Source organism: Setaria italica, chromosome V (genome assembly GCF_000263155.2).
Source record: "Setaria italica strain Yugu1 chromosome V, Setaria_italica_v2.0, whole genome shotgun sequence".
Taxonomy (NCBI): Eukaryota; Viridiplantae; Streptophyta; class Magnoliopsida; order Poales; family Poaceae; genus Setaria; species Setaria italica.
In genome coordinates this window covers 1,969,592-1,984,711 of record NC_028454.1, presented here as the reverse complement: position 1 = coordinate 1,984,711, position 15,120 = coordinate 1,969,592, and the positions used below count along the sequence as shown (strand labels likewise).

The 15,120-nt window shown below is 49.9% G+C and overlaps 2 protein-coding genes and 1 pseudogene across 2 annotated transcripts; 2 read left to right on the top strand and 1 right to left on the bottom strand.

The window, feature by feature from the left end:
* Window positions 1–650: 650 nt before the first annotated feature.
* LOC101761495 (G-type lectin S-receptor-like serine/threonine-protein kinase At2g19130) lies at window positions 651–3,591 on the top strand. Its single transcript, XM_004967419.4, has one exon. It carries the CDS (start codon window positions 1,113–1,115, stop codon window positions 3,420–3,422), a length of 2,310 nt encoding a protein of 769 aa, XP_004967476.2. The 5' UTR covers window positions 651–1,112; the 3' UTR covers window positions 3,423–3,591.
* Window positions 3,592–8,887: 5,296 nt separating this feature from the next.
* On the top strand, window positions 8,888–11,297 carry LOC101761892 (GDSL esterase/lipase At5g45910). Its single transcript, XM_004967420.4, has 5 exons — window positions 8,888–9,692; window positions 9,780–10,010; window positions 10,114–10,259; window positions 10,391–10,676; window positions 10,806–11,297. The coding sequence occupies exons 1-5, from the start codon at window positions 9,398–9,400 to the stop codon at window positions 11,066–11,068; spliced, it is 1,221 nt and encodes a 406-aa protein (XP_004967477.1). The 5' UTR covers window positions 8,888–9,397; the 3' UTR covers window positions 11,069–11,297.
* A 634-nt stretch (window positions 11,298–11,931) lies between these two features.
* Window positions 11,932–14,359, bottom strand: LOC101762313 (annotated as a pseudogene).
* Between the last annotated feature and the right edge of the window lie 761 nt (window positions 14,360–15,120).

The following is a 15,120-nucleotide window of genomic DNA, read 5'->3' as shown; positions in this document are numbered from 1 at the left end:
TGCTTTTTTTTCCGAAACACAATAGTGACGCAAATGCTTACATTACAGGTACGCCAATGTTTTAAATAGCGGCCTTAAAACAGTTAATAGCGAAGCTAAATGAGGCTATAGCGGGATATAGCGGCTAAGTTGTCCATGACACAAATAGCGGTACCATGTCTCAGATAGCTATAGCAGACCATAGCGGCAGTGGGAGATTTAAAACCTTGACGTACACAAACTCAAAGCTATAGATACATGCACGCAACTCTACTCAATAAACATTTTTCGAGGGACTGAACCGGCGTATCTTCAGGATTGATGAAGTCACCACCAACACCGGTGATGCTCGAAGAGTGACCAATCTCTCATCCAAGAACCTCGAATGCGATTGAGATTTTGCGGGCAGCGATGTCTGACGAGCACACATCGCATCGCTCCTCATCAGTTCTCCTCGGCCGCGACTGGGCCGCAGTGGGCCGGTTTGAGAGTGAGAACGTTCGGCCCTCGTGCAAACAAACGGAAAAGAGGCAGGTGCCCGCGTTCGCCGTTGCTTCCACTTCCACTCGTCGGTTGGTTCCTCGCTTCCTTGCTGCTTCTACTTCTCGGGTAATGCCGGTTTCTTCACGTCAGTTGCGTGTGGTGTCAGAGCCTCGGAGGCTTGTTTCACTTTACAGCAGAGTAGACGAAGAACAGATGGATGGGCAACAACACATTGAGTGCAAATCAAATTTTAGTTAGATTCTTCTGTAGCAATGGTAATAAACGTGGACCCCAATTCGTCCCCCCAAAGAATGGAAATTGCTGTCGTGTCACGATAGGATCCATATGCACTGGTGCCTACCAGGTTGGACCTGAGAAAAGTAGACGCTGGCGACGGGTACTCTTGAGTCTTGACTGTTGAGCAAATCTCTTCCTGGTTTCCATATATCTAGGCCGCATCGTCCCACTTTGCCGTGCTCAGACACCAGCGCTTTGCTGCGGGTGTCTGCGGTCCACGGCGGCGAAGTGCGCGGTCCGAGTCGAGGAGGGCGCTGTATGTTTGAGGCGCGGATCGACGAGGAGCAGGAGCTAGAGCTGTTGGAGCGGGTTGAGAGCACTACCAAAGTGGCATGAAGTAGAGATACCCTGAAATGGTGAAGGCAAACAACTGGAGGTCCTTGTTCTCATCATCCTTCGTTTTACTATTTCCACCCTTGATCAACCTTGTATATTCCTGCTGCAAATTCGCATACGCATCAGACACCCTCCTTCCAGGACAATTCCTAGATGCAAACCAGAGCCTCGTCTCAAAAAACGGCGCCTTCAAGTTGGGTTTTGACTGCTTCACAACCGTTTATAAAGATGATTATAAGTCATATTGCGGTTTGGGTATCTGGTTTGCTAAACCATCATCTTGTAATCGTGAATACTTTCCTGTTTGGCAACCTGGGCAGTATGCTTGTGAACGTACTACCCTCTCGCTCACAGAGAATGGCGTGCTAAATCTAACCACATACTATGGCGACTATTGGTACTCATCCTACATACGGAATACTTCTGTGAACGCTGCTGCAGTGCTTCTTGACAACGGAAATCTTGTAATAAGAGACCAAGCAAACAATTCCATGGTGATTTGGCAGAGTTTTGATAGCCCGACGAATGTACTGCTCTCTGGAGGACTCCTGGGATTAAATAAAATCACCGGCATGAACATCACCCTTTCCAGTTATTCTAATTATTATATGGGCGAATATACTCTGTCACTGGATGCAACTAGGAGGCGAGGTTTTATTATCCTGCATACTTATTATGGTCTTATGTTTACTGGTACTTTTCCTAGATGGATGGATATTCGTGAAGATGGACAGTATGCGCTAACATTCAATGATGCACGTACTTACATACAATTAAATAACTCTGGATTTGTGACATTTTCTAAACAAGGGGAAGAACAAGGGGAATGCGATACTGTATTATGGTCCGCTCCAGATACATTATGCGACTATGACTCATATTGTGGACCTTATGGTCTCTGCACAAGGTCGGGCTCTTGTATATGCCCTGTTGGTTTTGATCCACCAGATACCCAAGAATGGAATATTGCAGGTTGTTCAAGAAAGGAACCTCGGAATTGTGAAAAAAACATTGTTACACATCCAGAAGAGACATTTTATCCAATATATGGCATTCATAGATATCCTCAGCATGCTTTCATGCTGAACGTTTCAGACACGAGTGAGTGTGAATCCTCTTGCTTAAGGAACTGTACTTGTACTGCCTTTGCTTACAATACAAGTTGCTTGCTGTGGTTTTCGGACCTGCGGAATACATTAGTGCTTGACTCTGGTCCGAATGGCAACCATATGTACATACGTATAGCACTTAGGACCAAATGGCAACTAGTTTTTGGATCGATGATTGTTGTGCTTGCCCTTGTTGTTATTGGTCTGATTCTCTTGTGGAGATGCAGAAGAAAGCTTTTCAGGGCTAGAACGGTGGTTGACAATGGAAGCCTTGTGGTATTCTCGTTTGTACAGATCAAGAACTGTACCAAAAATTTCTCTGAAAAACTTGGAGAGGGAGGCTTTGGCTGCGTTTTTAAAGGGATGTTGCCAGGCTGCACTGCTGTGGCTGTGAAGAAGCTAAAAGGCCTCAGACAGGAAGACAAGCAATTTCGAGCAGAGGTGCAGACCATAGGTATGATTCAGCACATCAATATTGTCCGTCTGCTTGGGTTTTGCACTGAAGATAGTAGAAGGTTCCTGGTGTATGAATATATGGCAAATGGTTCTTTGAGTAACCACCTGTTTTCCAAGAGATCCTCTAAGTTAAGCTGGGAGCTGCGGTACTCGATTGCTCTTGGAATTGCAGGAGGCCTGGCTTATCTGCACGAGGGATGCAGGGACTCTATTGTACACTGTGATATGAAGCCAGATAATATACTTCTTGACGCAGAACTCTGTCCCAAGATTGCAGATTTTGGCATGGCAAAGCTTCTTTGTCGAGATTTCAGCAGGGCACTGACAACAATGCGAGGGACCATCGGATACCTTGCACCGGAGTGGATCTCAGGGCTACCAATCACACATAAGGCTGATGTTTACAGCTACGGAATGGTGCTTCTAGAAATCATTGCAGGGCGAAGAAATTCGGAGAAGATTAAGGAAGGAAAGTTTACTTACTTTCCAATATATGCTGCAGTTAAGGTGAATGAAGGTGATGTTATGTGCCTGTTGGACAGTAGTCTGCAGGGCAACGCTGAAGTGGAGCAGCTGAACAGAACCTGTAGAGTTGCCTGCTGGTGCATTCAGGATGCTGAAAACCACAGGCCAATGATGGGGCAAGTTGTTCGCATGCTAGAGGGTGTCATGGATGTCGAGGTCCCTCCGGTTCCCAGGTCACTGCAAAATTATGTTGGCATGGAGGATTCCATCTCTGAAGATTTGAACATTTCGTATTAGTCCAATGTGAACATTTTCTTCTTTGTATTTCTGAACTCCGTGGGACACATTTGGCGTATAGAAATTGTGTTCACTCTACGCTTGTTTAAGGTTCTCTGAATGCATTTACGTAAACTCTGTCATCAGTTGGTAAAACAGAGGTGGGACGTGTATTACTCTTGTTGAGCTCGAAATTGGCAGCAAAACGATCAGGCTGAGACTAACCGGTTAGATCGGTTCCTCCAGGCGGTCTGACCGTCCTGTGTCTTGTAGCCAGTCTGGTAAGACTAACCAGTCTGACCGGTTTAGCTAGGTGGTCTAACCGGTTCAATCCTAGTCCGAGACTCCGAGTAGATCTGAGAAATCCTTATAGATTAAGATTTGTAAAAGGATTTCCGTGTGGAAGAAAACCTCCCGATTAACGCTAACACCCAATCAATCAAAATATTTACTTTATTTTTATCTCCAAACCCTAATTTTTTCCACCCTTTTGCTTTCCTCTTTTGTCTCCATAGCGGCTAAGGAGGTTCTGAGTGGCCTGCTGATTTCAGAGCAACCCTAGGCGCATCTATCCCTGACAGGGTCCCTTCCGGGACGGTGATTTTAGATTTTTATGTTGCCCCTGTGCAAACCAATCTGACCGGCTTCCCTGACCGGTCTGACCAACCAGAGACAGGAGCCTTGCGAGGTGAAGTTCCACCGTGCGATCTAACACAATTCGGTGTGTTGATCAGAAAAAGCACCAACAACTCTCAACTCCTCGATGCCTTATATTCTCGTTGTGCAATTTACTGTTGACAGTGGCATGTTCTTAGTTTCTTGGACTGTTGAGTGGTATAGCATGTTCTGCATCTTAAACACGTGGTAAGACACTCTGGGTAAGGGCCTGTTTGGGACTACTCCGCTCCAAAAAAAATAGCTCCACTCCACCAACTCCACCTTTTGTCAGATCCACTCCACCAACTCCAGAAAAATAGGGAGCTAGGTACCTGTTTGGCTACCGGATCCAAATTCAGCTCCAAAAATTATAGGAACAAGTGGGAATAGTCGTTTTTGCCCAAAGGTTTTGCTCTATGCTACAGTTCTGCGCTACAGTACCATGCTACAGTACCGCGCTACAGTACCCATGAGGTTACTGTGCCGTTCATGCACTGCTCATGTTTCTTTTTTCACATGGAAAATTTTCGTACTAGATAACAGATCCATTACTTGTTCCAATAAAAATTAAAATTTGTTTCATGTGACATCAAATGAAATTACAAAATTAACCACACCAATATTAACTAGTTCCAAGCAAGAGAAAGAGCGGTGGCCAACTCATCACGAAATACATCCATAGTTGGAGCATTGGCATTCGAAGTAGACCCGTCCGATGCCAAGGGAGAAACTGCATATTTGTTATACCTTTCCGGGATAGTAGGTATGTAATTAGGATCACGATCAAACCGATCAAAGTCAATGTCTTCACCTCCATGTTCACGGATATAATTGTGAAGGACCATAGTAGCCACAACAATCATCTTTTGCTTGTACATAGGGTACGGTGGCATCTTGTCGAGAATTTGCCACTTCATTTTTAATAATCCAAACGATCTCTCAATAACATTGCGAATAGATGAGTGAACACGATTGAACCTTTCCGCGGGAGTCTTTGGTTCCATACCCCTATGCCATTCGGGTAAATGATACCTTTCACCCTTGTACGGAGCTAGATACCTAGGGCGATTAGGATAACCCGCATCAACAACATAGTATTTGCCTGCAAAATGAGAAGATAATATAAGTTATTATTTGTTCAGCACTAGGACAAGTAAAACATAAATCATATAAAGGCGATGTTACCTTGTGGAGGATGTGGGAAGAATTCTTCGTCCACTCTAATTGCATTGTACAGCACACTTGTGTCATGCATAGCTCCGGGTTGACCCGTGGATACATAAGTGAAACGCATGTCGAAATCACAAACAACTAGAACATTTTGTGTTGTCGTTCCGGTTTTCCCAATATATCTTACCATCTCCTCAGGTGACAGAGCGACACGAATATGAGTACCATCAAGAGCACCTATGCAATCTTTAAAGTGTGGATATGCACGTCTGTCATCTCTTATCCTTTTATGGACAGTAGGGAAGTTTTGATTCTTTGGTCTAATGAAATCCTTTGCCACAGCAATCAAACATAATAAGACCTCATCAAATTTCCTACTTATAGTTTCACCAGAGTGGTTGAATCTATTTTGAGCTCTCCTATTTGACTCATTTCCACCCAAAGTGTATAATAAGATGGCCAACATCTCAAGCGTGTTCATATGCATCGAAGGTTTTAGCCCATACCTTCCCACCAATAAATCATGAAGATCCATAAGTATTTTCTCATTCATACGAAGTTGTCTATGGCATTCTCCTGCATTCCTTATTGTCTCCATCAACCATCCCATGCTACTAAGGTTTGATATTCTTGGTGGCTTTTTATCTAGATAAAGATCGACATAAATTTGAGCTACTTGAGCACCACCAAGAACTAAACTCCAAAACTGCGCACTCTCCTCACTACTATCACTCTCACTCTCGGACACCTGCAATTTGACATGAAACAAAATAACATGAATACACCATTGTTCAAGTGACATTAATACAAAAGGTTCAATGATGACAAAGTTCAAGTGACATTAATAAATAAACATAAAAATGGTGTCCACATAATTGAAAAAAACAAATGGTGATCTTCAGTTCCCGTATTTGGCGTTGAACTTCCTCGTAAGCCAACCGAATCTAATGTCCTTAGTTGGAAGTGTCATGAACATGTCCCTTTGATCTTTCTTCACAAACAACTCAGTAGCAATAAAATGCTCATCGGTACCATACCCCGCTCCACAATCCAAAACAAGATCCATTACTTGTTCAACAGTAACTTCGCCAACCTTTCTTGATGTGAAAGCCTTGGCTTGTTCAGCTATCTCATTCAATTTTTCTTGAATCACAAGTGCGGTTCCTGTTTTTGCTTTCTTTCCTTTGTCTATGACAACCCTCGATCTTCTTTTTGCATTGCCAATGGATGGAGATACCTCCTCAATGTCATTCACAGCAACACCTCCATTATCTTCTTCTGTTGGGTACACATGAATATCATCCCCACCACCATCAAGGTTCTCACCAACATCAAGGTCTACTTCAATAGGAGTCTCATCATTTTGGGGTATGATAGGGTTGGAAGTCATAGGGTTCCAATGATCTGTTTCATCATTAATGATGTCACCAAACATAACGGTCAAATCATCCATATTTTGCAGAGGTTTTGTCCTGAACCCGCCGCATCCTGGGATATCCTGTAGTGAAAAATAAGATAAGAAAATAGTGTTAGTTATGAGTGAGTAACGAGTATGAATGATTCATTAAAAAATTTAAAAAATTACATCCTCACCTTCCTTGCCTTCCTCCACCACTCATCGTCCATGTCAATCACACCCTTTGTTCTATCCCAACCTGTTCCTGTTTGCCTCTTCATTAATCTATTCCATGCTGATAATTTTGTCTTCAACTTATCCCACTTGTTTTTCAATTGCATCTTGCTAAGATAAATTCCTGTCATCTGATAAAACCTATTTGACACTTCTGTATAGCCTACAAAGTTCAAATGTGTATTTGGTCTATTGCCTTTCTTAACTTGTTCTGCAAATAAGTTACAAACAATCGATGTGTATGCATCGGTCCAGTCCATCATATCTCCCTGACCATGTTCAACGTCAGAACATTCCCATAACAATGTCTTGTGGTTAATTCCAAACTCAAGGTCAGAACGTCTTTTCTAATAAAGACTATTTAGCTCACAGGTTGTGTACTAATTAAGCATATATGTATCTTGCAGCATCCACATTCTATACTTTACTAACATGACAAACGACACCAAATGAACCACCTGCAGCTGAACTACCACTTGAGCAGGATGCTTGCATCAGTTTCCTACTACTACTAACATAATATTTTTGTTACTGTTGTTCCATCCATTCAATACCAAGCAAATGTATCAACGTATATGAAACGTACACCAAGGACAATTCACATACCTCCTCTTCGTCATTCTTCTTCGCTGCCCTAGAGGGCTTCTTGCTCTGTCCTTGGCCCCGACCTCTTCCTGGCCGCTTCTTCCCACGGCCATGGCCGACACTTGCATCTTCGGCACCAAGAACAACCTCTTCCAAGTCAGCCTCATCGTCGGCCAGGCGCTGCTTGCTGCGATATGGGCACGGGCGCCACCGACCAAGCCACGGCCGCCCACCGCCAAACTACGGCCGGCCGCGCCCAAGCCACGACCGAACCCGGCCTGGCCGACAGGCACGAACTCATCGAAGTCAGCCTCATCATCGGCCATCATCGTCCTATTGCCGGCATGGGCACGGGCGCCACCGACCAAGCCAAGCCACGGCCGGCGGCGCCCAGGCCACGGCCGATTTTTTCCAGGCCGGCGGCGCCCAGGCCACGGCCGGTTTTTTCCAGGCCGGCGGCGCCCAGGCCACGGCCGCGCGCCCCCAGCACAGGGCCAGCCGCGCCCAACCCACGGCCGCCCGCCCCCAGCACAGGGCCGCCGCCGGCGCCGGCTAAACCTCCGGCCAAGTCAGTGTCTTCTTCACGAGCGAGGCAATCCGGGGAGTCGACATCGGACAAGCCACGGCCGCCCCCTGTGAGGCCACGCCCGGCCCCAACCAGGCCGCCGGCCAGGGCGCCGGTCGCCTCCAACTCCTCGACGGCCACGGGTTCCGCACCGTCGGCCATGGGCGGCGACAGGTGGAACGGGCGCTGGAGGCCAGATGCCGGCGACGGAGGAGGAGTACTAGGCGGTGGCGCCGAGTCAGGCGTGAGGGCGGCGGCGGAATCGCCGACGATGGGCGGGCGGAAGCTGTACGGGCGGCGGCGGGCGGGCGGAAGGAAGCTGTATGGGCGCCGTCCGCCGAGTCGCGGAACAGAGGAGTCGGCCGATCTCGCGGAAAAAAAGCGTCGGTCATTTTTTTCTTTCGGAACGGTACCGTGTAAAGGGTGGCATTGGTGGGTAATTTCTACCCAACTCCAAGAGGAGTTATAAAAGTTGTTTTTTGAGAGCACCCTTTGAGGAGCTCCAGGAAAATCTTGGAGTTGCCCCCCAGATCCACATTTTTTTTGAAGTTGGTATAGTTGGAGCTGGAGGTGTTTGGCAAGATGAAGCTGGAGCGAAGCTATTTTTTTTTTGGAGCGGAGCAGTCCCAAACAGGCCCTAACTCAGTGCCTGACCGTACAGAATCCGAGAACTTATTTTAAGATCTTCGGACTAGTAGCTGTCTTGCTGGGCAGTGCAGTAGATGTAGTGGAATGGGGGAGCATCACAAAAATTTGGAATTTTGTGCTGGGAATGTTTCAAACACGGCCCACTAGGCCCAGGCCTCTTAGGGTTCTAGGCCGCATACGAAGCACACGGCCCAACCCATGTCTCATCCGGGGACCCGTCGAATGCGATAGCGCCCAGGCAATGTAACCAACCACCCAATGCCAATGCCTGAATGCCATGTCCGGCCGGCTGAACGAAAGCAAGGTGCTCGATGAAACGGCTCAACACGGGTTGATCGCGTCCAGACAGATCCCCTGTAATGGCGTCCAGGCAATGGCATCGATCGGTCATTCATGGCAATGCTTTCACTTGTTGGCAACACTGACTCGATCGGTGCATCCTCGCGTGAACCTCTCCAGGCTGCCAGCCTGCCAGTGCTCCCACCCAGAGAGGGAGATGTGGATGCTGCACCGTGACAAGACGGACAGGGCAGCCTGATAGGGACGTCCACTGATGATTGCTCTCTCCGTCAGGGAGGTCGTTGCCAAAACGGGCAGGGCAAAAAAATCTTCCGAAACGGATGGCTGAAACAGGAGTGCCTAACACATCCATTGTCCATTTCCATCTCTGCATTGCGCGTCGCGCGCCCACCCCGGCGCCCCGCCCGTCGCGGCCAGCCGGAAGAGCAGAGCGAGAGCGACATGGGCACGCTCTCGCCGCCGCCGCCGCGTGCCGTCTCGCTCCTCGTCCTCGTCGCCGTCCTGTTCACGTCGACGGGGGCCGTGACGGCGGCCACCGCTACCGCTCCCCACGTCCGGCGCCGCTACGACGCCATCTTCAGCCTGGGCGACTCGTACGCGGACACGGGCAACGGCCCCGTCGTCTTCGGCTGGCATGCCATCGCCAACCCCGTCATGCGGCCGCCCTACGGCTCCACCTTCTTCGGCCGCCCCACTGGACGCAACTGCGACGGCCGCCTTGCCATCGACTTCCTCGGTGCGCGCCGTGCCCTGCTACCTCGATCTCGCCCAATGTGTTGCTGTACTTGTACATCAAACAGCTGATCGTTCTGCTTGCCCGCAGCCGAGAGCCTGGGCCTGCCGCTCGTCCCGCCTTTCCTGGCGCGCAATGGATCCGCCACCAGCTTCCGCCGCGGCGCCAACTTCGCCGTCGGCGGCGCCCCCGCCATCGACACCACCTTCTTCCACCGCTGGGATCCACCCGGCGGCAGCGTGTTCCCGCTCAACACCAGCCTAGGCGTGCAGCTGCAGTGGTTCGAGTCGCTCAAGCCCTCGCTCTGCGCCACACCCAAAGGTACGACGTTCTTCACTGATCATATCGACTCGATCTCTTTAATGCGTAGGAAGGAACTGCCGGCAGAATTTCTGACGAATTCGTCGAATTAATGCGTGCACAGGTTGCAAGGAGTTGTTCGGCAGATCGCTCTTCTTCGTCGGCCCGTTCGGGGCCAACGACTACCTCCTCTCCTTGGCCGCGAAGAGCGTCGACGAGGTCAGATCGTTCGTCCCGGACGTCGTGGGGACCATCTCCATGGCCGTCGAGGTACGCACATCGCTAACTGCAAGAACGCCAACGAGAAGTATGATCAGCATTGATAAGAGTCGGATCAAACCAAACAACGCTAACTAATTAACGGCGGTGACCTGCTCTGCTGACTGCTGGGCGCGTAACAGAGGCTGATAATCCATCACGGGGCGACGACGCTGGTGGTTCCCGGCGTGATCCCGGTGGGATGCGCGCCGCCGGTGCTCGTCACGTTCGCCGACCCAGACCCGGCGGCCTACGACGCCCGGACAGGCTGCCTCAAAGCGATCAACGGCATCGCCGCCCGCCACAACGCGCTGCTCCAGGAGGCCCTGCGCGAGCTCCGGGACAAGCACCGGCCGGCCGGCGTCACCATCATCTACGCCGACTTCTTCGGGCCCGTCATCGACATGGTCACGTCTCCTGCTAAATTCGGTCAGTACTGCTCGTTTCTTGCTGAATGCACTGGAACTTGTATTGACGACTTGACGTGACTCTTGCCCTTGTGCGGTTGGAGAAATCGAAATGGTGATGGGAATCATGCAAGTTATTTGGTGGTTGCAGGGTTTGAAGGAGATGTTCTTACGCTCTGCTGTGGAGGGCCGGGGAGGTTCAACTACAACAAGCAGGTTTTCTGCGGCGATCGAGGCGCGGTCAAGTGCAGGGACCCGTCTGCTCGCTTGTTCTGGGACGGCGTCCACCTGACGGAGGCGGCCTACCGGTACATCGCCGCCGGCTGGCTGAACAGGATAAAGTCGCCGGGAAGTGATGGCGGGGGTACCAACAGGACGACGGCCGCAACTGCAACCGTGGAGTCCTCGTGCTAACGAGCGGTGAAAGCAGCAACCGAAAGCATAAAGTTAGGGCATGAATGTGAGGAGTAGCATATGACACTAGCTTTCAACCTCCGTGATAGAGACCCATGAAAGATGACTACGTGTAAGGCGGTTAGTTCATGGACGCAGTGATGCTCCTTGGCTTCTTGCTGTGAGTAAACCAGATTTAGATTTGTGACAATCGCATGGAAAGTTGAGGGCTTGAGGCAAATGTTTGTGATGGAGAAGCCTTTCTTTTTCAAAAATAAAGAATCATTTCCATAAAAAAAATAAAAATCATCTTCGAGTTCTTGTGCTTGCCACGGGGGTATGCATTTCAAACCAATAGAGTTTCATTTGGAATAGTGTCTATTTCACGAGAATTTTGTATGAATCCCTTTAGTTCATTTTTGAATCAGAAAAGAAACCATTGGGGAAAAAGGATTTAGTACGTTCGAAAAGAAGAAGAAGAAGAAAAGAATCAGAAAAGAAACCTTTTGTTTGAAGCAAGGCCTTCGGCCCAAATATACTCCGAGCTCGTACATATGAAACAGACGGCCCAACCCATCTCTCATCCAAATTTCCTCCCAATCGGCCAATCCCCTCACCGTCTCCGCACCCCGCAGGAAGCATAGCCACCTCCCGCCCGCTGGTGCTACCAATTCCGTCGCCTCAACGCCTGACGGGATGGGGAATCGGTACAGGCTGATTGGGTGGACGAAGCCAAGATGTTCGACGAAATGACTCCATGCCAGAGCGCGCTCGGTGGCGAGCCAGACTGCTTTCCGGAAGCGCCTCAAAAGAGTGAACCAGGTTATTTAACTGCTTTGTGACCCTGAACAGAGCATGCATGTGCATTCACTAGGCTGTCGAGCTTAGGCAACCAGATCGTATTGCTTCACATTATTCATCTGAACATATCATCTTCTGTAACAACAGTACCTCTATCGGCGATCAACCTCGTACTTCACTTGTATATGTACTTTTGGCTACAGTAGTAACATTACAGTCTTTCTTGCAGCACCTTAATTACTAACTGCTAGCAGTCTAGCCCTTGCAGGCTGGTTTATGCTGCTGAACCACTCATCGGCGACGTACCGGTTAGCCGCCTCCGTCAAGTGAGCACCATCCCAGAACAAACGAGCAGATGGATCCTCACATTTGGTCGCGCCTGGTTCGCCGCACAAGATCGCCTGTCTGAAGTGGTACCTCCCAGGCCCTCCACAGCAAACTGTGAGAACGTCTCTTTCAAACCCTGCAATCACCAAGCTCCATCACTTTTCTGTCACAACAATCAGACCATGAATTGCAATGCAGGTTCCGCACGCGGGTACTGACCAAACTTTCCAGGCGACTCCACCATCTCCATGACGGGGCTGAAGAAGTCGGCGTAGATGATCTCCACCTCCGGGTACTTGGCCTGGATCTTCTCTATCGACTCCAGCAACAACGAGTTGTGATGGATGGTTAGCTCGTTGACCTCATCCAGACACCCTGTCTGGGGGTTGTAGCGTGCCTGGTCGGAGTTGGCGTCAAATACGGCGAGCACCGGCGGCGTGCATCTATTACTAATCCAAATTGGTCGCCCCATGCTTGATCAGCCTCTGTCACCGACTCGTCATTAGAAATTCAGTAACTTTATTTAGTTTCATCTATTACTAATCCAAAGTAATGTTGGCTGCTCCGATCCCTTGCAGGTTGCTAGGTCCATGATTACCTACCTCAATGGCCATGGATATGGTCCTGACGACATCTTGGACGAACGACCTGACCTGTGGAACGCTCTTCCCCTTGTACAACAACAAGATGGTGTAGTCATTGAACCCGAATTTGCCGACGAAGAAGAGCGACCTACCAAAGAATTCTCTGCACTCTAACGGTATGCCGCGCGCCCGGATGATGCATCATTAGCAACAAGAATTCAGCAGCTAGCTAGGCATATATGAGTTGACTGACCTTGTCCCGTGGCACAGAGTGATGGCTTCAGCGACTCGAACCACTGCAGCTGCACGTTCAAGCTGGTGTTGAAAGCGGAGTGGGCGGCGGTGCCGGAGGCGTGGAGCTCGCCGTCGCGGAAGAAGCTCGAGTCGAGGGCGGTGGCGCCCGCGACGGCGAAGTTGGCGCCGGCTCGGAAGCTCCCGTTGCGCGCCAGGAATGGCGGGACCAACGGCAGGCCCAGGCTCTCAGCTGCGAGGAATTGAGCACAGAGCCAGAGTGATCGGTCAGCTAGTGGATCGGATCGACGGCAGCACGTTGTATTGGGCAAGAGATGGGAGCAGCAGAGCACGCCGGCCGCGCACCGATGAAGTCGATGGCGAGGCGGCCGTCGCAGTATCGGCCGGTGGGGCGGCCGAAGAAATTGGAGCCGTAGGGCGGCCGCATCACGGGGTTGTCGATGGCGTGCCGGTCCAAGACGACGGGGCCGTTGCCGGTGTCCGCGTACGAGTCGCCCAGGCTGAAGATGGAGTCGTAGCGGCGCCGGACCCGGACGTGGGGAGCGGTCGCGGTGGCCGTCGTCACGGCCCCCGGCCCCCGTCGACGTGAATACGAGGAGGAGGAGCGAGATGGCACGCGGCGGCGAGAGCTTGCCCATGTCTCTCTCGCCCTACTCTTCCGTCGGGCCGTGACGGGCGGCAAATGCAGAGATGGAATGGGACACCAAACCAACCACGCGCTTGGAATACTGGACGTTTCAGCAGCCATCCATTTTCGCAGATTTTGGGGCCGGACGCTGAAAACCCCATCGGATCCACTAGCGAACAGCACCTGCCACATTTTATATTCGCCTCGCTAGCCACGTGCAAAGCTCGAAACCAAATTTTAGTTCTTGGTCGCCGGTGCCGGTGCTCATGTGTGCACTGCCGCCGCATCACCGCTCCTTGGGCATCCAACGGCAGCATCGGTGAAAGCTACTCGGTTGGGCGGTTTGGCCCATTTGTAGACCGCTCGCCCCATCGCCATTGCTGCCGGCCGCCGATCGCCGGCTGCCGGTGGCCACTGCTGCCAAGCGTGCTCCACTGCAAGACAAGAGGAAGCTCCTAAATTGCCATACTGAATTTCGTGATTATCAAACTGGCAACATCAGTGATCTGTTATCAAATTGAGAACAATCTTTTCAAATCCACATCAGTGCCGTCGACCACCACGCCGGGGCCAGCTTGGCTGCTACAAAGGGATGGGATGAGGGGAGCGGCGGTGGAGGGGCCTTCCTCGGGGATCTGCTCCACCCGCGCCGGCAGCCATGTCGATGGGGCTCAAGCGAGTAGCCTTGGCATCGTGTTTTTTTGGACCGAAACGACATATTCTGCTCCTTTCACCGATGCGACACAGTTGGATGCCCAAGGAACGGTGATGTCGTAAATCTCTGCTGCTCGTCAGTGTGGGGTCTGGGGTGTGGGCGTGTGGCTCGTGTGTCGGCAACCATCTAGTGAAACAGTGAATTTTTTTTTTTTGAACGAGTGAAACAATGATTGTCTAATGATTGGGAGCTTGTCTATTCAAACGAGTGGCGAAAGGCGTGGACACGGCATCGCAGGCGTTCAACAGCTACATCGCGATCTCGCCGATGACGTATAAGATCAAACACGAGGCAAGTCTGAGGGGCTGTTTGGATATGAGGTGCTAAACTTTAACAGTGTCACATCGGATGTTCGGATGCTAATTAGGAGGACTAAATATGAGCTAATTATAAAACTAATTGCAGAACCTTGTGCTAATTCGCGAGACGAATCTTATTAAGCCTAATTTAATCCATCATAAATAAACATTTCTCTGTATCATATGCAAAATCCTTCCCATCAAGTTCAGAACTGAATGATTGCAACAGTTTATCAATGACCTTTCGGGCAATACCCTTACCATCAACCACCTTATCATCCTCAGATATGATGGTAACCTACTATGTAACCAAAGCGATTTCAGAATAAAACATATGATGCAAGTAACACAGGCTGAAGAATTGTACCTACGATGTAACCAAAAGTAAAACAGATAAGCAAGAACAGAGTTTCAGGATTGTCCATTACACTGTATTGGTAGAAAACAGCATCTACTCCATTAAGCTT

Bases quoted from the DNA above. Each gene is read 5' to 3' on its own strand.
- LOC101761495 (XM_004967419.4), top strand. From the start codon at position 1,113: ATGGTGAAGGCAAACAACTGGAGGTCCTTGTTCTCATCATCCTTCGTT.
- LOC101761892 (XM_004967420.4), top strand. From the start codon at position 9,398: ATGGGCACGCTCTCGCCGCCGCCGCCGCGTGCCGTCTCGCTCCTCGTC. The intron at 10,011-10,113 runs GTACGACGTTCT...ATGCGTGCACAG, and splicing joins GCTCTGCGCCACACCCAAAG to GTTGCAAGGAGTTGTTCGGC. The intron at 10,677-10,805 runs GTCAGTACTGCT...TGGTGGTTGCAG, and splicing joins CACGTCTCCTGCTAAATTCG to GGTTTGAAGGAGATGTTCTT.